Consider the following 27,152-nt stretch of genomic DNA (forward strand, 5'->3'; position numbering starts at 1 on the left):
AAATGACATAAACGTTAAAAACTGTGTATTGTCAGTAGAGGGGACTACTTTGAGGAAAACAGCGCTTAAAGTCTTGTAGAAGGAGTAATAAAGTTGTTATAACAAAGTTGGGTTTCTTTTTGAACACACTTCGTATATAAGGAAAGATATTTTTCGCTATTCTTTACCCGTTTCGCTCTAATACCGATAGACGGACACAGCTGTTCTGTGAGGCTTCTTGTTCATATTCACAGCTGTCTGGAGGTCTAATAAAACAAACAAAAGATCTATTTGACATGAAATACAAGTGGATAGAATCCAGTTGTGCTGTGAATTATTAATACGTAATTGTACAAATTCTCTAACAGCGTTTCGCGGTCTAATAAACATGATCCTGGAATTTTTGCCTTTGAGAATTACCTGTTGGTCTATTGTGTGGGTTGCATTCATTCTGTCTCTAGTTCCATAGAATATATAGGTTTACTTTTAATACCTTAAGCTACTTTCTAGAGACTAAGAGAAAACTAAAAAAAGTTTTAAAACACACAATTTGAGCTCGCAGTGAAACATAAAAGATGAAATTGACGTCATATGTTGTAACTTTCCTGTATTGATCCTCCATTTTTAGAGCGTTGCATGCAATACTATAAAAAGGAATTGCTAACGTTTGTTTGATTTTATTAAGGTTATAATTTCTTTCTTTCTTTATTTTTTACGGACTATATTTCTGATGTAGTCAGTGCAGTTAGAAAATGGCGGGTTCAGAAGGACCCTTCCTCGATAAGACCTAAGTTACTGTGACTTTTCAGCATTCCCTTTATAAATTTTCTTTAAGGTTGGTTTAAAGGGACAAGTTAAAGGGACCGATAGATGTCACTATAGTCTTCCTATCTCTATCATGTATTTTTTTTTTTTTTTTTTTTTTACCGTTCACGAAAATTTGCAATTTCTCTTACAAATTTCAACCTAGAGACTTCAAATTTTTCGAGAAGGAACTTCATAACCTGTCGAAGGCACCAGTCCGTGCCAATTTTTTTATTAAGAATTTTCTTCATTGTTGAAAGAGTTATATTGTTAAAGGTTTGGATATCCCTTTCAACAATCAAGCCATTTCAGCAATGAAGAAAATTCTAAATAAGAAATCGGCACTGATTGTTTCCTTCGATAGATTATGAAGTTCCTTCTCTAAAAATTCGAAGTTTGTAGGTTGAAATTTGTAACAGAAATCGCGAATTTTCGTGAAAGATAAAAAATACATGAGAGAGATACGAAGACTGTAGTGACATCTATCGGCAAAACTTGTCCCTTTAGACCAACCTTAATCTTAAAAGAATAAAAATCTATCTTCCCTTTTGCGTAACAAAAATTCCGGCTATGTTCTAAGTATAGATTTCGTATACAGTATCGCTCAAAAGTTTTTCGAACATCCCGAATTTGAGTGATCGTCTGCTGTGATCAGAGCCGTAGCTAGGGGGATGAGGCGAGCGGAGCAGTCGCCCCGGGCGCTAATAGCAAGAAGGCGCGAAACGTGTAGGAAGAAAGTAAAAGTGTTGGAAATGATTAAACGACACGTCACCCTGAAAACGTAGTGGCGTTCTACTAAATCAGTATTTTTTCGGTTTGCAAAGAAATAGATTTGTTAAAAAAATTCTTGCTTGCAATCCAAACGTTTCACTAAATCACAACAAGTTTTTACTGATTACTCTAAAAAGGTTATTATATATGATTTTTTTAAAGAGACGATGTAATATGCAACATGCCGAGTAATGACTTGCAGTGTACGCAGGAGCGTTTTCAAAATCAGAAACAGTCGAAATCTGAAGTAATATACATGCTTGGCGTTTTGATAGCGATGAGTTTGCTTAGTTAAGCTTTTCTACCCAATCAGATTAACAGTAAAAGAATCGAAATTCAAAATGCTATTTGTGTGGTCACATACAAAATAAAATTACAGAAATTTAGAATTATTACTTAAAATTAATGCTGTCACCCATTTCGAACATTTTAAAATCATTTAGTTTCTAACGTATTGAAATTTGATTTCTTATCGATAGTATGAAACGTTGTAAATTTCCAAAACTCTTGTCCAAATGGATTTGTATACAACCAAAATTAGTTGTCAAGTTTAACAAAAAGTCCAAAATAAGCTTCTTGAAAACAACTCTTACTTGTAAAAGAATACATAATTATCGCTTTTGGCTGTTGCAATGGTCGGTCGAAACAGCTTGATAAAAATTCAGCGTAGCATAACAACAAAACCTGCTTCTCTTATATGAAAATAAATAAAGGAAAAGTTTGGTAAGATGATTGTAGGGGGCGCCGAATTCTACTTTGCCCGGGCGCCCAGATCTCTAGCTACGACTCTGTTATCCTATTGTTTGGGCATAAGCAGTATTCGTAGGTTTCCTGAAGAAAATTTCCCTGGACTTACACTAAAGTTTACCTTTTTTTTAAAAAAAAAATCAAAATTTCCCTAGTTTGTTGAATGTTCAATTCCTATGACAAAAGTTATGTGATAAAATTAATTTAGATATATTAAAGGAAATGCCAACCACATTGGTTATTGATTCATTTGTTTTTTGCTTTTTTTTTTTACTTTTCCCTTTATTTTTTGAACAAAAAGATACAAAGAAATACACACACCCAGCAATGGGTGCAAATTAGGCTACTTTTAACGGACAAATACACATAAACTATTGCTATTGTATTGGTTTGTTTCTAAAGAACAAATTAGGGATAGCCACATTTTCCGGAAAAACGAAAATATTTTTTCGGAAACCGGAAAATTCAAAACGGAAAGGAAAAATTTTCCCGAAAATCGGAAGATGGAAAATTTTCCGGAAAAACAGAAAATGTGATTTCCGGAAACCGGAAAACTCTTTTCCGGAAATGGCCATCCCTACAACAAAAAAAATTAACCTTTATATTAGTCAATCAGTCAGCACAAGAATTTCCCTGGATTTTCACATTGTATCGAAAAATTCATTTTTCCCCAAATTTAGCTGTAATGGGAAAATTTTCCTCAAACTGTGATCAGTGGGCACAAGACTGGCGCTGTGTAACAGAGGTACTTCTTCTAAAGCATAAAATTTGGCGACGGTTCAATCGGGTTCTAAGAGATATTGCAAATGATACATCTAATTATAAACCTTAAAATGGACACACCAAAAAGGCTATTAATAATAGATACTGCACAGTATAAACAGAAGTGTGGAAAACAAGGCAATCCTTAGTTTAGTTTGAAAGATATAGACGTAGGAGACAATGTAATGATAGAAATTTGAAAGAAAAATAAATTTTAAATGTTCTTTCTACTTTGTTAATGTGTTAATCTTTTAAAAGCTAAAATATATATTTTGAACAGTGGCGAAGTGTAATCCCACAAGTAGGCTAGGACCGATGTAAACTAATACCACAAATAACATTTAATGTATCACATGTTTAAAATTACACACAGAATTCTATTTTCCTTACTGAGTTAAACAAAAATACTATCAAATCTATTTATTTTAAAGAATATTCTTAGTTGTATTTCTAACACTGTGTAGAGTTGAATTTATGCGAATGTATATATAGTAGTTTTTTGTTGCTATTGTTTAACAAGAAAGAATGAATATATAAGCAAAAGTAGGCGGAATTATTATTATTATTATTATTATTATTATTATTATTATTATTATTATTATTATTATTATTATTATTATTATTATTATTCACATATTTACATGAGGAAAACATGCAATATGTATTAATGGTATAGTCCCACTTAGCTCCACTACAAATGTTTTGAAGTGCAGTTCATATTTTCTTCTATATGGAGTTTGCAGGGGGTTTGAGGAGAATTTCCTCCTTCCCAAAACTTCCTACCTCAATACGTATGTGTGTGTACACTTTATCAATAAAACTCTAATTGTTTAACAGGGAAATGATTGATGTAGCATGAACATTTGATCTTACACTTCATCTGTACTCTTTCTCTTATAAAAACAATCTAGTTTTACCATTTGTTTGTGAAAATATAAGTGGAGGTATTTTACAATTACTTATTGTCTTTTCGGGTGCACTTGGTTGTAACATTGAACCCTTCTGAAAGCTCGAACCCCTCCCAACAAAAATTTCTAGATGTGCACCTGAACAAAAGTAATATGTTATCTCATTCTCATACTTCCACTTAGGTTGTGCAATATATGAGAGGTTCAGGGAAAGACAATGTTAAGCGCCAGTTCCGACGAAATTGAGTTAATAGGTTAAATGGATTGGAATCGGACCACAAAACAGTATGTATGTAGTTTAATTTTGAAAATGTACCTCCAGATGACAGGGGGAAGCTTGTCTGGTATGTGTCATTGCGCTGGAATGTAGAACATTCTTTTCCAGTTTATTCGAAAGTTAGAAAATTGTACTTACTATTGTCATCCTCCGAGCCACTGGCGTCTGTGGCATGTAAAATTTGGAGGGGGGACATCAAAGAAAGTGATTTAAATGGTACTACCTAAGCTAACCCAACCTGTTTATTATCTTCGATTTCATTTGTTACCTTTCTGCTTACCTTCTTGGACCTCCTAAGGTACATCAAAAACTCTGTTGTAATCACAGCCTGAATATTATATTCCAAATAAATATAAATAGTATTATTTATACGAGGGTTGGGGCAAAAGTCATGGCAACTATTTTTTTCTTGAAGATACTAGTGCGGTTGGAAAATGTGAGATATACAGACGAAAGGGCAAGGTGTTAACTACATGTGTGGAAATGAATAGCACTGAAATATCGTAACACACTAGTTTATTACGCTAGTATACAGGGCAATATGACCTTTACGGTGCAAAAAGAATGACGACACAGTACGCATACAGTTGACATGATAAATCTGGGCGCAAAAAACCTCAAAGTAGTCCCCTGCTACTTGCACCACACGCTGCCAACGATGTGGGAAGCGCTGAATACCATCCGCCTCAGCATTTGCCGCACCATGTGAAACAAAGTGCAAACAATGACACCCCTGACGTTATACGCGACGATCACCATCAATTTGACTGGGGAAGGATTCTGACGGAACTTCTACCTCCTTGGTGATCCAACATGTCGCCACTCCGCGGACTGACGTTTCAGTTCTGGTTCGTATGCCCTGGCCTAAAATTCATCGATGGCGATTATTCGTGACAAGAATTGATCGCCGTCCTGTTGCCAGCGTGCAAGGTAGTCGGAGCATATTGCATAGCGCATCTACCTTTGAACTTCCGTCAGTGCATGCGGTACCCACCGCGATGCGATTTTGCGTAGTTGCAGCTCATTACACAATAACCTGTGGACGATGCGTTTCTCGATGCCACTTGCCTCCGCCAACTCCAGTAGCGTCCATCGTCTGTCTTCATCCAGGAGCTCCTCGGTGACGGCACGTGCCACGTCGGTCCGCACACTGACAGGTCGTCCCGAACGTTGCTCATCACTGGTTGACACGCATTCTTGCTGAAACTTTCCTATCCAGCGTGCATGGTACTGTCCGGTATGGTAGGGCATTATTACCAAGGGCTTCCACTAATTCACTGTGACATTCCATCGCATTTCTCCCTCAGAGAACGGCTATTTTGATGTAAGCGCGCTGCTCAACACGGGTTACTTTCATATCGCACGACACTCACCAACTGACTGATTTCACAGCCCTCGCTGTGCTACTACCAGCTACCACAGAGCGATCTACTGTTCTGCATACACACTATGCCTGCAGAACTTCCACACGACACATGTAAGTTTGTGATCCGCTTACATATCTGGAAGAAAAAAAATAGTTGCCATGACTTTTGCCCCAACCCTCGTATATTATTCTGTTATTAGTAAATGAATTAGCATAAAAATTGAATATTTTGTACTTCAAAATATTGGGGGGACGCGTCCCCCTCGTCCCCCCGCCAGAGACGTCCATGCTCCGAGCCACTCATTACATTAAATTGCCTTTTTGTATGCCCATTTGAATAAAAAAAAATGTAATTAGATGTATCATCTACAGTAGCCTATCTCCTATATCCCGTTCCAACTGTCGTCAAATTTTATGCTTTAGAAGGAGAACACTTGATACACGAAGACAAAGTTCTTGTGGCAATCAAATCCGGGGTACCCGAAAACTTTTGAGCCGTAGTGTGCATTGTATGATGGCTGGGGTTGATGGTGTGATATTGTAATCCAGCTCTTGAAGGTGGAGGTGTGGTAGGTGATGGAAAACGACCTATACTGTGAGGGTCTGTCTTCAGCTATGAATTGTTCATCCCTTGATCGGTCGATTGTAGCGACGCTCATCACAATCATCATCATCGTATTATTATTATTATTATTATTATTATTATTATTATTATTATTATTATTATTATTATTATTATTATTATTATTATTTGAAATTATATATATAAGATTCCCCGTGTACTACAGTAAAGCGTCCAAAATACTTAGTGAACCAAGTCTGTAGCTAAACCGGATGGATCAAAGTTTGTCAGTCAGCTCCAGAGCTCTGTCTTACTAGAGCCATAAGTTATCTGTATAGAGCTAAGTGGTTAGCGTACGTACTTCTACCGTGGGAGACCTGGGTTCGATTCCCGGCGGGAGCTCGTATGGAAAAATGGAAAATGAAATGAAATCTTTAAGTTTTACGTCCCACGGTTATGCCGGTTAGGCTAAAGGAGACGGTGATGATGAATAATGAATGAAATGGTGGAATGAAGAAAGTGGGAGGAAACGGGAGAACCCCGAGGAAACCCACGTACACGATGTTTGTCCACCACAAAGTTCACTTGGCGAGGGCTGGGATCGAACCAGTGACCCCAAGCACCAGAGGTGAACGCTCTACCACTGAGCCACCGCGGCCCGGGGAGCTCGTATGTTTCGGATTCCGCGTTAATCAGTAGGTCCATGTCTCATACAGCCTCGCTGCTGAAAGGGACGTTAAACTCAGGATCAACTCAGTCAACTCATAATTTTGATTCTTTAAAACACATAATACATAACCACAGAAGTGCAGAATGTATGTCCACTTTAAAAACATTGTTGAGTGTTACAAATCAAACAGGAACGTCATTTCAGTTTTTGCTTGGAGGAAGGGTCAAGACCCCTTGATATAATGAAATTTCGCGTTTTCTACTCATTTACTACTATTCTACTGATAAAATCTATATAAATCTCAAAGTCATGGGAGGCAATTGCCCCTCTCTGCCCCTTCCTAAATGACACCCCTGAACTCAAATAATGGAACTTTTGAGTTATCATCGCTCAAAAGAGAATAGAGAGAGTAAGAAGCGAGCTCTACCTGGTGGTATTTTCGCAGAAACATTACAAAAACGTAATCTTACCCCTTCTTCTGCCAAAAACAAAAAATTCTGATAGCATCGTACAAGGTGTATAAGTTGTGTATTATTACAAAAGTTTACTAATATTTGCTATATAACGCTCTTGTATATTACGGAATCGCAACAATGACTTGACTGTATTTTGGTTTTGTGTTCCAGGAGAGTTCATATTACCCAAGCGACGTTAGACTACCTAAATGGGGAATACGAGGTGGAAGCTGGTCATGGGTCATCTAGAAATCAGTATTTAAGAGACAACAGCGTAGTAACGTATTTTATCATCCCTCCAGCACGACGTAGGAAGGTGAGGAACGAAACAGGAACTGTACTATTAAAACATTTAACCATTCTATCTTCTTTTCTAGCTGTCAAGATTTATTCTTTTTTTATTTATTTAATTTGTTGATATCTTAACACATAGAATATAGTCTACTTTTTTTCAGTCATATTATTATCAGTTAAGTTTGCCTTTGTTCTATCATAATATGCGTGCAACGTCATACGATTGTCTGTTGTCAAACGAAAATGTAGTGGAAAACGTGGCCCTAATAACAATTGCTATAAGGCCTACTATCGTGATCCTAATAATCCTAAAATACCATCTTATAAGGCCCATTAGCGTGATTTTAATAACATTACTATCTTGTAAGGAACATTAGCGTGGTCCTAATAACATTACAATCTTATAAGGCCCACTAGCGTGATCCTGATAACATTACAATCTTATAAGGCCCACTAGTGTGACCTTAATAACATTACAATCTTATAAGGCCCACTAGCGTGACCCTAATAACATTACAATCTTATAAGGCCTATTAGTGTGACCCTGATAACATTACAATCTTATAAGGCCCACTAGCGTGACCCTGATAACATTACAATCTTATAAGGCCTACTAGTGTGACCCTAATAACATTACAATCTTATAAGGCCCACTAACCAGGAGCGCCCGAAGAAAATTTTCTAGAGTGGGGCCATCTCCATGGTTGCTATATTACGTCTGGCATTTCTGGTATTTAATATACGTGGTTTACTATATTACGTATACATTTTCGTGAGCCAGAGGCGGGCCCGGGCCCCAACCTGCCCTCCCCCTGGGCGCCCATGCCACTAATGTGATTTTAATAACATTAGTATCTTCTAAGTCCTACTTGCGTAACCTTAATAAATGTTTGCTTTGGTCGGAATTTATTTTGAAGTTACACATAGTTAGAATGTTAGAATAAACAGTGTTCAGCAGAGAATAATAGGCCACGTTGCCAATGCCTGGAGAAGAAGACTGAAATTAATCAGGGAACAATTAATGCTATGCACTGTATGTAAGAATTATACTTTTATTATTAAGTATGTATGTTTGGTTTAAGTGGCGTTTTCTTGCCTTGACTTTATGTATTGTTTTTATTTGAATGATGGCGACTGTAAGGCGTTGCACGCATAGACATCCCATAACTTACCATATTCGTGCTTTAGCGTAGTCGGTAATTCCAGTGGCTTTCACGAAGCATTAAGGGAAAAGATAATGTATTGTTTTTCGAATTGTAAGGATCTAACTGGGTTTACACGTCGGAACGAAATTTTGAATAAAAGGTTAAGGTAATGTCTCATTTTTTGTTACGAAACTTAATGTCAATAAGGAACTATACCGAGAAACTGTAAGAAGTGATTTTATATATATATACGAGGGCTGTTCGGAAAGTAATCTCCGATTGGTTAATAAGAGAAACACCAAAGTAAGTAAGAATCATTTATTATATACAACTGAAGACTTTTTTGCTCTATTTTTCAGCATAGTTTCCAAAAACATCCAAGCACTTATCCTGTCTCTGTATTAGCTTAGAAATTCCATCAGCATAAAAAATCTTCCGTCTGTGCCTTGAGCCAGCCTGTGACCGCATATTTCAGCTTCTCATCACGGAACTGTTATTGGCCCATACTATTCACTGTTCTTTAGCTCGGAAAGCTCCGAGATTGTAAAACGTCGATTTTCACGAACTTTTCCATCAATTTTCTGAACGAATTCATCAGTGACAACCATGGCCTCCCACTCTTTTCGTCATGAATGTTTGTTCGTCCACTTTTAAATAAACGAACCCATTCACGAACAACTCCTTCACTCATCACACTTAGTCCATGCAGGGCACAAAGTTCCCGGTGAAGAGCTGCTGTCAAATATTGTTTTGCCGTAAGAGAACGTATAATAGCTCGCACCTCGAACTTGGCGGGGTTTTCTATTGCAACACACATTTTGAGACGCTACAAAAGTGCAATTAGTGATCAGACACTCGTTCACTCTACCATGGCTGGATCCAGATTAATCTACCGCGCACATCTGTGCAAAGATCGTAGCGCTGTCCCCACTACCTCACGCACAGTGACCAATTGAAGATTACTTTCCGAATGCTCCTCGTATATAGATTATAGTATCAAGGAAAACCTTCATCGAATACGAAACAGAATTTGAAAAACCTTACGATTTTATCCAGTATGTTTATGCACGAGTATACGTAAATAGCAATATTTAATATAAATTTTACATTTCACAGTTTCTCGTTAAAAAATCATTTATAATCCTGTGAACAATGTTTTATGTATATATAATAGAGATCAATAGATATTTCTACTTCTCTACTATAATAAATCTGAAGTAAAAAGCGTTAGTTTCCTTGGGTATCAAAATGGCGAAGTGCTCTGATTTGAAGCAAATATAATACATGGATACTTTGTTAAGGAATGAAGCATTCAGATCCAGTCGATAGTTGTATTTATTTCATTTCTAAATAACCATCATAGTACCACAAACGAACTGCGATGGCCCCATAGATAGATAGTTCGATAAACTGATTACATTGTTGCCAAATTTAGCTTCTCGAGAATTGTCCCTGCAGATTTTGGAAGGATGGTCAAAATTTTCTCGTTAAAGAAATCGATTATTAATACAGTAAAACCTGTCTTTAGCGGAATTGAACGAAACTCGCAAAAATGTCCATTAAAGATAAGTTTCCGGTTAACGAAGGTAGACCGTTGCAAATAAATAAATAAATAAATAAATAATGGACATACTGAGATAAAATAAGATGCTGTACATACCTTAGTCAATTTCCAGTATTTGTTTCTACTACAAATTAATACACGCAAAGCACAATGAGTAGCAAAAATACTGTTCACATGTTAGCTTAATTTTTCCAATAGTCAAGAAGAGTTTTCTGTATACACCGCTGTTTGTCTGCTCAACTTTCCACAAAGACTTTAGCCTGAGAAACCACACTAAGCATATCAATTATTTCAACGTAAGGCAAATGTTGCAATGTCTTTAATCTTTTGATAGAATCTTGATAGATCTTTATCCTACACTCTTTTTCCAACTCAATACCTTATTTTCTCTTCTTCCTCCATCTCCTCTTCTTCATTCAGACTTTACATATAATTCTCAATTAAAGCATCCGTTGGGTCTGCTTCGTTTTGCACATTACTGTCTGTTTTGCTAAAAATGGGCCTTATGCAGAGTCGTTTTGACGTCTGATTAACACCTTACTACGGGGTTGACTAACGGATGGTTATAAAAATTGTATTCAGAGTCTCTGATTAGGACGTAGTATTGGACAAAGTTAATCACATGTGACTAATTAATTCCTAGCAGAGACTAATCTTTTACCCACGGTTTAGCGTGCGACACAACATTTCGTATTTCGTAATTCATGCTTTTTTCATTTTTACAGACTACGCATGCGCTCATCTACTTTTCCGTAGTTGCCACATTTATTTTACTCACCGATGCATCGAGTTAATCATACCCAAATCATCATTTTAGTTGTACTCAAAGTAGACTTTGAATACCAAAAAGTGCACCTTCCCTAGTAAAGAGCTAGTATGATTACTAACTAGTCTATGACTAACCTTCGATTAACGAATTCTCTCTGAATACCGCCCAATATATCAAACCTCTAATAGGATGTCTAAAAAAAAAAAAAATCTAAATTCTGCACTCCGATTGCGTTAAGAGAGTTATTTTGATTTCCGTTGTCCGCGTAATACAATTTACGTGTAATGAAGGAAATTTAACACGATTTTCGCCAGTAAATTCATGGAACCGTGAAATATTTCCGTTTAATAAAGAGTCTGTTGAAGACAGGTTTTACTGTATAACAGAACTTTAATATACCATCAAGTCTGCCATCAGTACAGCTGCATCAAAATGTCTGTCATCTACATTGAACACACTTTATAAAAACTAAATTAAACAATAATAATTAATAGGTCCGAGATATATATATATAATGAAAAGTGTTTTTGGTTGTTAACTCGAAGATTATTCCTTCCTGTTGCTTCCTCTTAGTCACAATGTGTGAAAGTGTGAAATTAAAATTTGATCTCTCACTGGTAGCGTCTTTAGATTTTTCTGGTTAAAATTGATTGGTGAGGAAGGAAGCGCTTATTTTACTTTCCCAACTATATGAAATACAAATTAATAAGATAAAATGCGTATTGAAGAAACGTAATTTATTATCATGATGAGTAGCGTTCACAGAATTTCATCAAAAGGTGTGCAGGGGAGCTCCCTAATTCATATCTTCAGGATATTTGTATAGGCTTATACAGGGTGTATCAAAAGGACTTTACAACTTTGAAAATTCATATTTATTTATTTATTTAGCGTATAGACATGGTTTTGGTGTGATTTTGTAGCAAAATACATCACGTTTTTTTTTTTTTTTACCTTACACGTAAAGACGTTGAATGTGACTTTCATTGGTGATGCAGCACACATACCATCTGAAGTCGATTTCTTGCCAAACCCGCCGCAGCACGTCAGTGTGACTACTTCAATCGCGAGGTATATCCTAGCTCTGAGCCCTGATAGGAAAGCCGGTAAGGGTAGAAGAAATCAAGAAATGTCCAGTCCGGATTGATTTTGTAGGACTGTTCACAAAGCTTTGTCTTACTTGCTCTACAACGCCTTCAGACGTAAGAGGGCGACCTGAAGATTTGTTGTATCTTACCGAACATCCAGTTTCAATAAAACACTTAAACCACTGATAAATAGTAGCAGGGCTACTGGGAGGATCTTTACCATACTTTGTGCGAAAATTACGTTGCACAGTTGTCGCAGACTTGGATTCTTCAAACCAAAACACACAGCTAGCACGATTAGAACCAGTAAAGGCAGCCATCTTTGCTGCAGCTGCCGCTAGCGCTTACGATGAATTATTTCTGAACTAGTGTACTACGTGAGTCAAAACCTGATGTATTTTGCTACAAAATGACACTAAAATTATGTCTGTAAAGGTAAACGAATCAATCAATATGAGTTTTAAAATTGTAAAGTCCGTTTTTGATACACCCTGTATATTTTATTTTTTCATAATATCTTATTTAAGAGAAGGAAGACTTAAGATCCGAAAATGCCCGTTTGCATACGTCACTGCTTATGATAAAATAGTAATTAAAAAAAAAAACGTAAAATATTAAACCAACACCAAAGTGTTTGTCCTCAAATAGGCGTTCATTCGATAATTTGTGTTTGTTCATTTGCTGTTTCATCACAAGATTTATCTCATCCAGAGGCCGAATAAAAATTCAATATAAATAGATATAACGTTTTTTCAGCCACAAATTTCATGCTTCGAATAATTTTCAGATAGTGCAGCAGACTTGATTTTGGTTTTTCAACTCTGGAAAATGTGAAATGTAAAATTTATCTCATTATAGGTCCTGTTAGTTCACTCTACTTAGGAAGAAAATAAGAAATAAAACTTTCTAACGTAATTTTCTAATACCTACAAAATGCTGCAAACCGCCATTATTTTTAGAAGGTTTTCATTTTAAAAAAATAAATTCCGCCGTCGTCAATATTCCTGCGAGGATTGACTGAAAGTTTTGGGAAAATGGTAGAACGCAAAAGCATCAAAGTATAGCAATTTTTATTGCTTTTCAAAGTACTCCCCCCACCCAGTGCTTCAGTGCATTGTTTCATGCGTAGGAACCACATCTTGAAACTTTTCTGCCACTCCGAAGTTGATACCTGTGAAACATGCAGTTTGTATGCTTCGATGGCTTCTTGTGGAGTGCAAAAGCGCTTCCCACGCGACATGTTCTTGATTGTTGAGAATGAAAAGAAATCACTGAAGGAGCTAAATCAAGGGAATAAGCCGGGTGTGTCATGACTTCAGCGTTTTCCGAGTCCACTTGTGGCAGCTGCTGTGTGCGAGCTAGCATTGTTGTGATGCAGAATGATTCGACAATTGGGGTTGGACTGTCTGCTCACTTTGGTAGATACATTATAGTGTACCCATCTGCATTGACTGTTCTACGATTCTCCAGTGGGACGGTTGCAATATGACCTGATTTATAAAAAAAATCATGCCATCATTTGTTTGGAGACACTGCATGCACGAACAAGAATATCTAACAGATTACATTGTTCTCAGTAAGTGATTCCCGAAACTTCCAGCGCAACCCTCGTAATTTATATTTAAGCATTTTCTCAGCAATGTAAGATACCGAAAATACTGATAACAGCCGTGCAGAATATATTCGTATATATATTCAAATTTCGTTTTCATTTTAAAAGAAATTTCTACAATCTAATTTTTAAATTTTTCAAAACTACAATCTCATTTTATATTGTACAACTGAGACGATTCTTAAAAATGTAAACTGTTCGTTGAAATTTTATCCTTTTTTTCTTGTTTTGTACAAATAGCAGCAGACAATAAAAGATAATTTTAAAATTTTGGTAATTGGTATGTTAAAAGTTGCAAAAATAATGTGTGTGTGATATATTAAAATAGCATTGTTTTAGGAAAGTTTCTTATTATTCAGTACAACTATGCAAGGTAATACGTATGCCGTCGGTTTCGGTGATGTGTACTACTCAGAGATAATAGTGATGTCATACGTTTTGTTGACACACTGCTCAAAGGCAATAACAGCATCACATATTTTGGTGACTTATGCTCAATAATAAGAAACTTCCTAAAAATGTTACCTATTTTAGATCATTTCTTTTTGAAATACTAAACAGTTACGTAGTAAGAATTTCAATGTTATATCTCTTATTGTTCGTGGTACTTTAAGAAATCACAAAATACAATTCAGCAAACGACCTTAAGAGCCTGACATACTAAAAATAATACAAAATTTACAATTTTTCTTTGCTTGTTTATTCATAAGTGAAAGGAGATGATGAAATGCAACTTACCACAATCATAATGTTATTCTACAACAGAAAATATGAACCTGAAAAATTTTTAATATTGTCATCCATAGAAATTACAGTGTTGTCACAATAAGAATTCCGGCAAAATCTAAGTTAAAGGCAGCGACTAGAGGAATGAACTCAACTGCATTTGATTACATATCATGTTGTTTTGGTATCCTGTGAACTACTTTTTAAATAATAGTTTTTATATTTAGTTTGTAATTTAAAAAACTAGTTTTTACATACAGTTATTAAAATTAAATAATAATGTTATTTAAATAGTAGTTCACAGGATTCCAAAACAATATGATACATAATCAAATGCAGTTGAGTTTGTTCGTTCGCTGCTTTAACTTAGATTTTGGGGTAAATGTTATTCTGGCAACACTGTAGTTTCTATGGATGGCAACACTGAAAAATTTTGAGATTCATAATTTCTGTTGTAGAATAACATTATCTATGATTGTGGTAAGTTGCATTTCATTATCTCCTTTAACTTATAAATAAACAAGCAAAAGGATTTTTCAGTATTTCGGGCTCTTAAATGTGAAAATTTATAAACTGTTGTATATATCAACTTACAATCTAAAAATTGCATATTTTAATATAATAAATAAAATTAACAGAAATTGGTTAAAGCACTATCTCTAAACCCAATTTGTTGACACTTCAACAGTTCGGAGAGAGAGGGAATAAGAAGGAAAACAAATTAATGAGAAGAACAATACGAGAAGTGAAGAATATCAGATCCATGAGCACGACTCACAGTTTTTATTTTTTTTTTTTTTTTTTTAATGGGGAAATCACATGGTAAAGATTACAGATTTTATAGCTAAAACTAAGGAAAGAATTGGGACATTAGGTAGCTTTCCTTCCCTTAGCTTTAGCGAAAAAGTGTTATTTTTTACTATGTAACTTTCCTTACAAGTAGTCATTACTCACTAGGGATGATTCCAAAGTTGCACCTGGAATCTGGGGACAACCTATACATATTTCCTGAAAGGGTTTGTCGAGCAAGTTCCAAAACAGGTTTCAATTCCTTGCCCAGTCTACAGCAAGTCATTTGGTATCACAACTAGTATGACTCATTGTTGTGGGTAGATGTGACACATTCGGTATATTTCAATTTCTGTATTTTCTTTGATTTCACCTATATACGTTGTCAGATCGATACGTTCATTATAAATTTGTGAATTGCTCATGTAGAGGAGTTGTTTGATAGGTCACACGGTACAAAAACGCTCGATATATTTTGAGTTACTGATGAGGGAAAGCTAATCGTGGTGATAATTTGAGCTCATTTATTCGATCCGAACAGTTCTTTCTATGTAGCTATATAAGCCCGATTGGTTATCCTTCAGGGTTTAAGCTCTCTCACCACGAAAGGCCCGGGTAATGAGAAGGAAGAATGCTCCGGCTGGATATTGTTTACCGGAGATTGGCTTTTGTTATTGGTTATGTGTGAGAGCCATGGACTCACACGTCATGGCAGTTACGTGGCTCTCAAACCTTAAAAACAAAGGCCAAGGCAGCACTATCTTGCCAGGGCCGGTGACATGTGAGTTACAATGCTCTCAAAAATGGCCAAAACAAAAGCCACGCTCCGGCAAATAACATCCAGCCGTAGCCTCCTTCCTTCTCATTACCCGGGCCTTGTCATGGCGGGAGGCCTTAAACTCTGAAGGGTGACTAATCGAGTTTCTATAACTACAAAGAAAGAAATTTTCTGATCGAGTAAATGAGCTCAAATTGCCATCACGCTTAGTTTTCCCTAATTAGTAACTCAAAATTTATTGAACGTTTTCGTACCGTGTGACTTATCAAACAACTCGTCTAGATGAGCAGTTCACGAATATTTAATGAACGTACTGATCTGATAACGGATATAGGTGAAAGAGAGGAAAATATAAAAATTGAAATACCACCGAATATGTCTTATCTAGCCACAACAATGAGTCACACCAGATGTGATACCAAATGACTTGATGTTGACTGGGCAAAGAATTGAAACCTGTTTTGGAACTTGCTCGACAAACTCTTTCAGCAAATATATAGGTTGTCCCCAGATTCCAAGCTCAACTTTGGATCATCCCTAGTGAGTTGTTTTTCTTTTTCACCTATTTCTCTTCTCTCTCTCTCTCTCTCTCTCTCTCTCTCCCTGATGACGTGCAGGGAAAGGGATACAACATATTTTTTTCCTTCATTTGTTTGGATTCTGAGACAGTGTTTTAACTTTATGGCAAATTATTTAATTTCCATGCTCACTTTACGAATTCTTTGTTCCGATCAAGTGCTCATGTGTATTTATAAATATATAATATGTTGTTTAACATTGTATTTTCTTAATTTTGGAAATCTATGTTAAGTGTATATATTTTCTTAAATACATGTTAAAATTGATACCTTTACAAGCCAAATTGATGTTTCTGCACAATGTACTTCCCTATATTTCACTGTGATTTTTTTTTTCTTTCTTGGAAGTTATTATGTACATTTGTGCCATATATGAGGAAAATGTCATTCTGCTATTTAGTAGGGCAAAAATCAAATGACGAAATCAACATGAGTGAGGCCTTTTATTTTGTTCCCTGGGTCAACAGCTTTAACGCCTGATGTATGTTGGGTACTTTTATTGTTTCTGTTAGTGAAGGTTTTTATCACATAGTCCATTGGCACAGAACACCTGATAATAAGAATAATTATAAAAAATAAGCATAATGTAAAATTTGTTTCTTAGTTTATCTTCACAATAAGACAGCCATTTTTTTCGGGGAGAAGTGTGCGATCAGAATCTTTTGAAGGTGCTCTGAGTTCGATCTCACGACCCATCAAAGAATGCTGACCAGATTCCGTTTCCACAAAAGTATTGAACCCACTTATAGGATTACACAAATGAAAGTGATTTTTTTTTTTTTTTTTTTAAATTAAAGGAATAATAAGTCAGAAGAGTACGAGAGATTTCAATCTTTTGATAATTTTGTCTCTTTGTTTGGTTCGGAAAGCCACAGACACACTAAGAAAAATAAATAAACAACCTATATTCTTACGATAACAGTTTTTCACATAACATAAAAGTAATTATTTCTCTATATACTTGCGTGTTTATTTAAACCACACAATAACGCTTAAATAATGTCTAGGATTAAAAATAAAAGCACCAATGGCTAATAAAGAAAATCCATATTTGACGTGCTGTAGTATTACATCCCACGATGTATACGAAATCATTATAACATTTTATGTTTTTAATAATTCAGATTACAAACACCTGTACTGGCATAGTAATACGTATCTATTTTTAATGCAAAATCACCTTAGTCTGTGAGTAACGCTAATTCTTAATAATTAACAATCGCTGCGTTTGCTGCCAGCGTTTATTTGAAAATGGACAAAAATGAAGCTGAGCTTGACTTGGTATCCATTATTAAGACAAGGGTCGTATTAAATGTAAATAGATTGTTATTACTTATACAAAATCCACAAGTATTTATTCCATGTCAAGCACAATATAATTTATTAAGTAACCAACCTGAGCATAATACATAAACTAGAGACACTTGTTACTGTTTACCTTTAGGACAGTGCAATATTTAAGAGCCTTCACCACCAACCCACATGAAGCACATTATCATTATCAGGTCGTAAGCAAGTTTTGATTTGAGCCTTAATATTTGTGTAACTTCCAGATAGTTCGATAAAAATGATCTGAGCTGCATAATTATTACATCACACGTGTTAGCTATAAACACCAGTGCATCGCACAAAGGCATAAGTCTGGGCCAATCAAATTCTTAAAACTAATTAATTAATTTCAGTTTTGCAACATCTGAAGCACTTAATTAGTTGCAAGTTTTGAAAGCTTAATACAACCGACATTTTAATTTTTTTTCATTAAATATCTCAAATATCCTTCATTGTAGACAATTTAAACTATCAATGAAAACACGAAGATTTCAGAAGAAAATATGCTACACACTAAATCTCTCTCTGCTGTTAGGTTAATGCAAACTTTTTTTTTTTCTGTTTTTAATGTGGTTTACAAAAAAAATTTTTCAGTAAGAAGAGTAGGTCTTATTCAGTCAGTTGTCACTATTACTACATTTAATTTAAAACAGAGGCTTTCATTTTTATGAATCCGAATTGGACGTTACATTTCTTGATTTTAAATATCTTATTGTTCAGAAGCACCTTTAAGTTCTGTAGCTTAAATTAACGAATTATACGAATACGCGTAACGAATATGCGAAATAATACGATTTGGTAATAATGTTATTTCTGTGCCAATGGATTAGCACATGATGGATGGCTTTATCATTTATTTTTTTTTTCTTATGTTTTAAGTTTATTTTATAATTATTTTTGATTTATTAAAATATAGAATAAAAACATTTTAATTTTTCCCGATATGTGTTTGCAATGTTTAGTTTGTGTTTCAATAACAGTTTGTCTTATAGTTTCCTGTGTGATAGTTATGTTAATCTAGTGGCCCTACGTATAACATAATTAATTATTTCCATTTATATGCCTTCATATTTTACCCCAATTAAACAATGGACAAACCATCTGCGCTTAATAGTATATTTGTTTAAAGATATTCATGTGGAGTAAGGCATAATGGTAGAGCTTTACAATCACTTCGTGTTTAGTTGCATTTAGCGTCTCGGCTGACAAGTGTGTTTCATTTTATCAATAATTTTCGTTACATATAGCATTGTTTTCAGGAAGCTTTGTGTATACAATGGCGTGACAGAATATTTAAATACCAATAATAACTAAAGTTGAAAGGATAGGGAGGTGTTTAGTTTCTTTCACGTCATTGGACTGTTAGTCAGTATTGCCTGATGGGTGAATGCTTCAAAATGCTTTAAAATTTGCACCGATTCATATTTGCATATTCTAAAATCTTACCTCCTAAATAGTTCTGCTTAATACGTGAATAATCAGAAGAGTATACACTTTGTGGTAAAATTTACAGTACAAAGAAATTTTGATTTGTACTATCTCACAGAAGCAAAAGCATAGCAAAGAATCTTCGTGAAGTGTCGAAATCAGAAATTGCCGTAAAACTTTGGCTTCCATAATACAGATACATAACTGGTGGAAGTAGAACAAATATAAAAATGGTCTTCCGTAGCAAAATACTATCATTCATAAAATAAAGAACTAAAGTGATGCATGCTTACAAGTACCCACTTGAACTAATCTTGATATAAGTGTGTTATTTAGTAATTGCCGAAATTTTCAATAGGAACCTCCATCGTCTTCGCTGGCTTTCTCTTATAACATCTACAATAAATTCATCGCATCGCATACCATCCAGCCACAATGATGGAAGCCATATGATATAATGAGTTTGTTGTAGATGCTTTGAGAAAGCGACGCTGAGGAAGATTAAAGGTCCTATTGAAAATTTTCGCGATTACTAAGTGACAAAGGTATACCAAGCTTAGTCCAAGTCATTCTATCATTTATGTTTAGTACTGACGGCTCATTTATGAAATAAGACAAGTTCTTGGGATATCATAAGTGATCATTTCGGTAGACACGAAAGCTAAATTTTTATTACATTTTTCACGCTATATTTAGTAATTTTCAATATGTGTTCAATATTGAACGTGACAGTATAAGAGACTTTATAAGTTTGTAGATAAAAAAGTAGTTGAGTTGTAAGAAGTTAACATTTACTTTGCAAATCGACAGATAAACATGAAAGAAAAATCTATTAAAATCGTCCCTATTATAGCAGTAAGCAGGAAAAGTTATATTACTGCTTAACGGAAAAACTTTTGTCCACAAATGATACATATACCAATCTTTGTATCTCATTGAGGTGTAGGAAATGATATGAATGAGTCTGAATCCTCATTCGCAGATCCCGAGAAAATCGAGCAAAACGATATATATATACATATACTAGCAGAATAGGGAAGAATACGTTTCATTTTGGACAAGCAGGGCTGAATTTGGATTTAAACGGCATCCAAAGTGCCACTGTTTGTTTAAGCGACCCCGAGAACTATGGATTCAACATTAATATCGATCATTTTGGATCATTTTTATCTCTCTCTTCCTTCTGCAAGTTGCGGGGCTGAATTTGGATTTAAACGGCTTGAGAAGTGTCACTGTTCATCTCAGCGACCTCGTAAACTAGGGATTCGACACTAATATCGGTCATTTTCGATTATTTTTAAATGTCTCTCCCCGTCCCCTAAGCTGCACCGTCAAAGTGAACCTCATCTATGCTGAAAAATTTGATCGAGATCGGTCTAGTGGTTCAAAAATTAAGTTTTTGTTTATTTTTTATTTACCGTCCCTTCCTCTAAGTTCTACTGTCAAACTGAAATCATAAAAGCTTCCCAGTTCCGAACCTCATCAATGTTGAAAATTTGATTGAGATCGGGGGTGGTTCAAGAGCTATTAAGTACACAAATATAGTCACTTTCATTTATATATATATATATATTATTTTTATGTATCTCCCCCTCCCCTACGTTGTTCCGTGAAAGTGAAATAATAACCATCCCAGGCCCGAACCTCATCCATGTTGAAAATTTGATCGAGATCGGTCGTATGGTTCAAGAGATTAGGAATAGCAAACATAGTCACTTTCAATTTTATAATATAATAGATTAAGCAGAAGATTGTATGTGAATACTGTGTGTATATATATTGTTTGATTTCTTCAACTATTTACGTACATACTACTTGTAAGAGATTCCAAATTTCTAAACACATTTGTGAAACGGGCTCGATTATTAACTTCAAAAGAATAAATCATTATTGTGTTGGAATAGGTTACCAGAAAACAGTGACGACATAAGCGCACACATTAAAAAACAAACGCTTTCGCTAAAATTATTCATAAAATAGGTTGGGAAACAAGGAGGGAGGGGAAAAAAACAGAAAAGACGCCGAAAACGTCCGCGTTATAATGCAGGACCATACTTTGACAGGTAAAGAGATACAATGTTTCGCATAGTCTTGCGGGCTGAACTTTTCTATAACTTATTATTAATTTGTAGTTGATGTTTCGATGGGCGACAAATAAGCTGGAGGTTGCCATAATCAAAACGTCATAAGCATTTCGTAGCAATACTTAACTAATGTCATAATCAAAACGTCGTAAGTATTTCGTAAAACACTTTACTAATGTCATAATCAAAATGTAAACATTTCGTAGCAACACTTGCAAATACCATGATCAAAACGTCATAAGCATTTCCTAGTAATAACTTTGCTAATGTCATAATCAAAACGTCGTAAGCATTTCGTAGTAGCACTTTGCTAATGTCATAATCAAAACGTCGTAAGCATTTCATAGTAGCACTTTGCTAATGTCGTAATCAAAACGCCGTAAGCATTTCGTAGAAACACTTTGCTGATATGAGAGATTTATTTACTTTATGAATTTCAGCATTTGTACCTGTCTGGCAATACTGGTTAGCGCTGTTTGTAGCCAATAAATATTCTGCATTATTGCTGCTGCCCTTCCTGCTTTGTAGAAGCTCAACTAGGGGCAGTGCTGTTTACTTTGTGTTTACATTGTTTGTTTTGTTCCTGTTGTTCATATTATGTTATAGTTTTCCTGTAAGCAGTGTTAGAAGTGCCGCTGTGTTGCATATACATGTATGTGCGCTTTCTCTTCTAAAGTCTTCAACGACGGTTGTGGAAGAAACATGTTGGTAGTTCTAGCACTGCTCCAGAGAGTGATGGGAACTAGTGATAGCTACACATTGTTCAGATACGTACACAGATTAATTTTCTTTTCACTTTTCAAAATAATTGATTAAAAAAAGAAATAAACTGTCCTACTGGGCTTACAGATTCGAAGAAAGTGGATAATGTAACTATTGAAGAATTTAATGATCTTCGTAGTAAAACAAGTGAGAGTCTTATATCAGTGGTAGCTACAACGTATGTCACAACTCCCTCCGGGATTTCTCAGGTCTTTAGGTCAGGAACAAACCAGCCGCAGGAGACAAAAGCATGCTATTTAGGAGTTTTCTTCGTCTTTTCTTCTTAACCAGGTTATTGTCGTGTGTGATATGCCACATAGCAGTATGAGCAATGATTAAGTTACTTGGAGGCAACACTGCGTTAGTGATAAAACATGACATTTTTAGGGAAACGAAAAGCTTTCGATATGCAGTAACTCACTAATACCAACTCAATAATAGTAACAGTGCAACGCGGCTTTCGAATCAAACAGTACCGTCAACAGATAAAACAAGGAGAGACAGGTCTAATATAAATAATTTTTAAGAAAATGGAGTATTTGTGAGCTAGAAAATGAACAAACGGGCAGGTGCCATTTTACCTTGCAAGCATATAATAACAAAAGCTAGCCTACAGAATTTCTGGAGTCACCAAAAGTGGACTTACCTAACATTTACGAAGTAAGTTTAAAACTTTAATTACAAGCTTTTGGTTTCGTGTGGATGAGTTTTTCTTGAGTTGCAGACCTCTGAAATTCAGGGGGAAATTATGGAACACCTATATTTTGATCTAGCAACCAAACTTTAAAAAAATCCTCAAAAATTGATATTCTTGTACTTCAATAGGGTAGAAATTGGACGAAAAACCGTCGAAAGCAAAGCAGGCAATATTTTAGCGTATAATCGTAATTTTGGACTGCATATTGAATATTTACTATCTTTGCTTTATTATTACTTATTTGCTAGAGGAGAATGGGAACGTGATATCAATTGCTTGGATAATGCACAAACAGTAATTTGGTTAACAACTGTCGAAGAATATTACTAGTGAAAATAAAAATATTGAAAAAACCGGACCGATCCAATATTTCAGCACAAATTTGAGCAAAGTTTCTAATTTTCCACACGTAAATACGTAGATATTTCGCAAATAAGTCTTAATTCAATCGCAGATGCTAACCCTTTTCGTTTTAACATTATTTTGAACTTTTGTAAACAGTGCTAAAGAGAAAAGAGAATTACAAGTAATTGTTTCGATTTTCGAAGGACGTCAGGCTTGGCGATACAAGAATCAGTTACGATATATTGGAAACAAAAAGTATCAAGCGATTTTTTTTTTTCAAAACAAATAGTTTGAAAATAGCAATTCTACTAGTCAGGAAGATTTTTTTTAAAGGAATATACTTTTTATCAAATTTGCTTACTTTAACCTCTTATGCATAAAGGGTATTCACTACTCTCTCCCGCACTTTTGTAAAAAATATTAACAAAGAACTCAAAATGCGATACAGCTATTGACATTTAGAAAGCGAGCTAATGTTCCCGGCTCCTTTCCTTCAGACTCTTAATTTGGGTGCGCAGTACGTCTTAATTATTAGGCGCGCGAATTTCTGCACTATATGGAATATCTTGGAAGCCACAGTTATTTCATTTAAAACCATTTTACAAGGATAAAATGGTTTAGTTTTATATAAAAAAAATATCATATTTGTAAAAAAAAACAAATAGTAAAAATTTGTGGGAAACGCCTTAAAAAATTAGCCAAAGTTAACAAAATATAATAAGCAACAGAATGTTTACGAAGGGAAAAGGTACAAATGACACTTTTTGTGTACCATTTTGCTATAACTTCAATTATTACGTGAATAAACGCGTGAACTTCCCATGCCACTTTATGGCCAAGTGGCTAATACCGTATTTTATAATTGTGCGGACCTGGGCTCAATCGCTAGTGAAGTGGTCACCTCAGCAGATGAAACCCGAGTAATGGACTGTTTTATAAGCAGTAGATTTGATTCGTTATAGCCGCTGTGAGGAAAAGCAGTGTTAAACTTCAACAAATCTAGTAAGTTCAATCGTAGCTGAATGTTTACTGTTCTCACCTTTGCTACTGGAGACCCAGATTCGATTCCCAGTGGGAATAGATGTGATTTGAATTCCATACTGAACTACAGATCCACATCGCCTGTTACTGCAAAAGGGACGGTGCGTTATTTGTTTGTGTGACTATTCCCATCACTGCTTCAACTTACAATTGTTTTTGATCCAAGTGGAAAGCTTTTTGCTTGGTAGCTGCTTCGTAGTGCCCCATCCTCACTAAAGCACCCTCTTTGATGCATTCTATTTCAGCCCTTGTTGTTCAACACTCTCCAGGTTAGATCAGCGCTCGGGGCCTCTCAAAGGCGGAAGCTGTCATTTAAAAATGTGTCCAATGTCGTGGTGCAGTTACTTCACTCAATTAAATACTCCATGGAGGTGCCTTTCTCCAATATGGCTGTACAACCAGGGGAAAAAGGAATGCCAGGGAAAAAGGTACGTATCTCTCATTAAGTTTTATTGTAAAACTCTTGTTTTGATACATTAATTATAATTGTATTGTTAATCGTTATTTTGCTGCCATGTAACTTTGCGAATCGACATAGATGTACAGAGTGAAACAGTCATATGTTTCATGTAAACCAACCAAGAATCATAAAATCGCGAGGATTTGCCCTTACAACAAAATCTTGAAGCCATACGTCAGTTTCGCCACCCCTACTCTGCCGACTCAGCCCAATAGGATTGCAATGTTTTGAGCCAACAATCATGGCGGAAACGAAAGTAGCCAATCAGACGATGGCAGAAACGAGAGTAGCCAATCAGACGTGCCGATGCTCGTTTATTTTTTGGCTTCATCGATTTAATAGGATGAAGATACATATTGGCAAATCCTCTATTTATAACATCTTTGAAACCAACCAAGCCATACCTGAGACAGTTGTTCACAGTGATACAAGGGCTGATGTGTATGTGTGATAATAACTTCCTATGTAGCTTCATGGGTGTACAAAGATGCGAAGTAAAAATCAGAACCATGCGCTTCCTCTGACTTAATCAGACCACTATTTAAACAGGTCTGGTTCAGAGCGAGACAAAGGCTGCTGTGGAATCTTTATAAATTTATTATTATTATTTTGAATGACTCAATTAGTTGAAATAAAAGCGGGGGAGGTCAGAAGAGATCAGAACGAAACTGGAAGAGGTAATTCTTGAAATGGTTGCAAGAATTTTAGAAGTGATATGGCAGAAAACGGAAAAAGAAATAAAACAGGGGAGAACTCAACAAGCCGAGAAGTTCCACCAATAAGTAAGGGATTTAATATAAAGACCAGAAGTTCCAACGAAATGTAAGACCATCATTGTTTAAAAACTAACTTTATTAGTTCTAGTCATTGAGAGCTAGAAGAGTAGTGGTGAGTTAGAGAGTGGCACACACAACTTTATAGATTAAAAAAAAAAAAAAAATGATTTACTTACGTTACGAAACATAGCTGAACGAGCGAAGGGGGTTAGAAGCCCCGCAGGGCTCGTTTTATTCCACTTTTGTCCCAAAACACCACGTGACACTCGAGTGGTGCAACTTCGATGTAAATCCAAGCTCACCCATTTTCTTGTAACCAACTTAAAAACAATTGGCTAGGGTAGCGCGTGAAAACAAAATATATGCAGACGACACACCACTTTCCGTAGCAGCAACTTGTACGATTTAAACTTTATCTAGTGAGAAGAGAGGTAAAATCTGTTCTTCTATACATTCAATTTCGAACGTTCAATTTATCGTATACATTACACTACAGCCATGTAGGAGAGAACTGCAGTATTACTTTTGATGCGGAGCTATGGTAAGCCTACCTGATATTTTATCTGTGTATAATGCTAATCAAATACGCACTTTCTAAATACACAATTGAACTTTAAGTTTATTTATCGGGAGTTCTATGCTTAATTAGAATGTGTGTATAAATTTGAAATATCATTCATGTTCCTTTGAATAAATTTAATTTGCAGCGTCATAATATATACTAGGCACAGTATTTCGTCGATTTTGTTTTGGTTAGGTAAGTAAATTATTTTTCCCTTTAAATGGTGATTATTAGTTCCTACTAATTACTGTTAAGTTTTTTTTTTTGTTTACACTTGTACTTTTTTTTTCTTTTTGTTGTACTTACCACTACTTTTTTTCTAGAAGAAAGAAGACGCTTTGTCTTGAAGGACGCATATATTTCGAACAGCACTCGTCATACTGTTGTATTTTTTTCAGTGGATGACTAGAATCTAAATTTTCGGACAAGTTTACTGAAAAATCATATATATATATTTTTGTTTCATACAGGGTGTTACGTAAATGTGTCACAGTATTTTGGAGGCAGATTTCTCACATTAAAAAAAAGAAAAAACGTTCATATATATGTATCATGTTGTAAGATTAATGTGATGTATAAGGAACTATAGTAGTAGTTTATTATATAGACAATAATAGAATTTGACATGTTCTATACCGCATGTACAAATGTACAATACTGTGGTCTTCTGAACGCAAAATAAATAAATAAATAAATAAATAAATAAATAAATATGGACCTGTGCTCAAAAGTGGATAGTTTTGGAGTTATAGGGTGCCGAAAACGTGAAACAAGAGAACTTTGAATCTTTATAGCTTCATTACTATGGGACTTACCGTAGTCGGGTCAAGACACCACTAAGGAACTGGTTTCTGAACTATCCAAAAATCCATGTTTAAGAATGCTCCAGTACTTGCACACTGATTTTTAGAGAGGTAGATGGAGAGTGATCAAGTACTCCCAAACAGCCTCTCTACAAATGATTGTGCAAATACCGGAAGTTCTGAGAAATGGATATTTGGATAGTTTACGTATTAGTTCCTCA

The 27,152-nt window shown here is 35.3% G+C and overlaps 1 protein-coding gene across 1 annotated transcript in view; it reads left to right on the forward strand.

The window, feature by feature from the left end:
* Positions 1 to 27,152, forward strand: part of rut (adenylate cyclase rutabaga) — a gene marked incomplete in the record, with an annotated part of 698,554 nt that overhangs the window by 512,181 nt on the left and 159,221 nt on the right. The window contains 2 exon segments of the mRNA XM_081741008.1: positions 7,473 to 7,617; positions 24,576 to 24,758. Of these exon segments, the coding sequence (XP_081597134.1) occupies positions 7,473 to 7,617; positions 24,576 to 24,758 (328 nt within the window).

Source organism: Thermobia domestica, chromosome 15 (assembly GCF_964235325.1).
Source record: "Thermobia domestica chromosome 15, izTheDome1.hap1.1, whole genome shotgun sequence".
NCBI lineage: Eukaryota > Metazoa > Arthropoda > Insecta > Zygentoma > Lepismatidae > Thermobia > Thermobia domestica.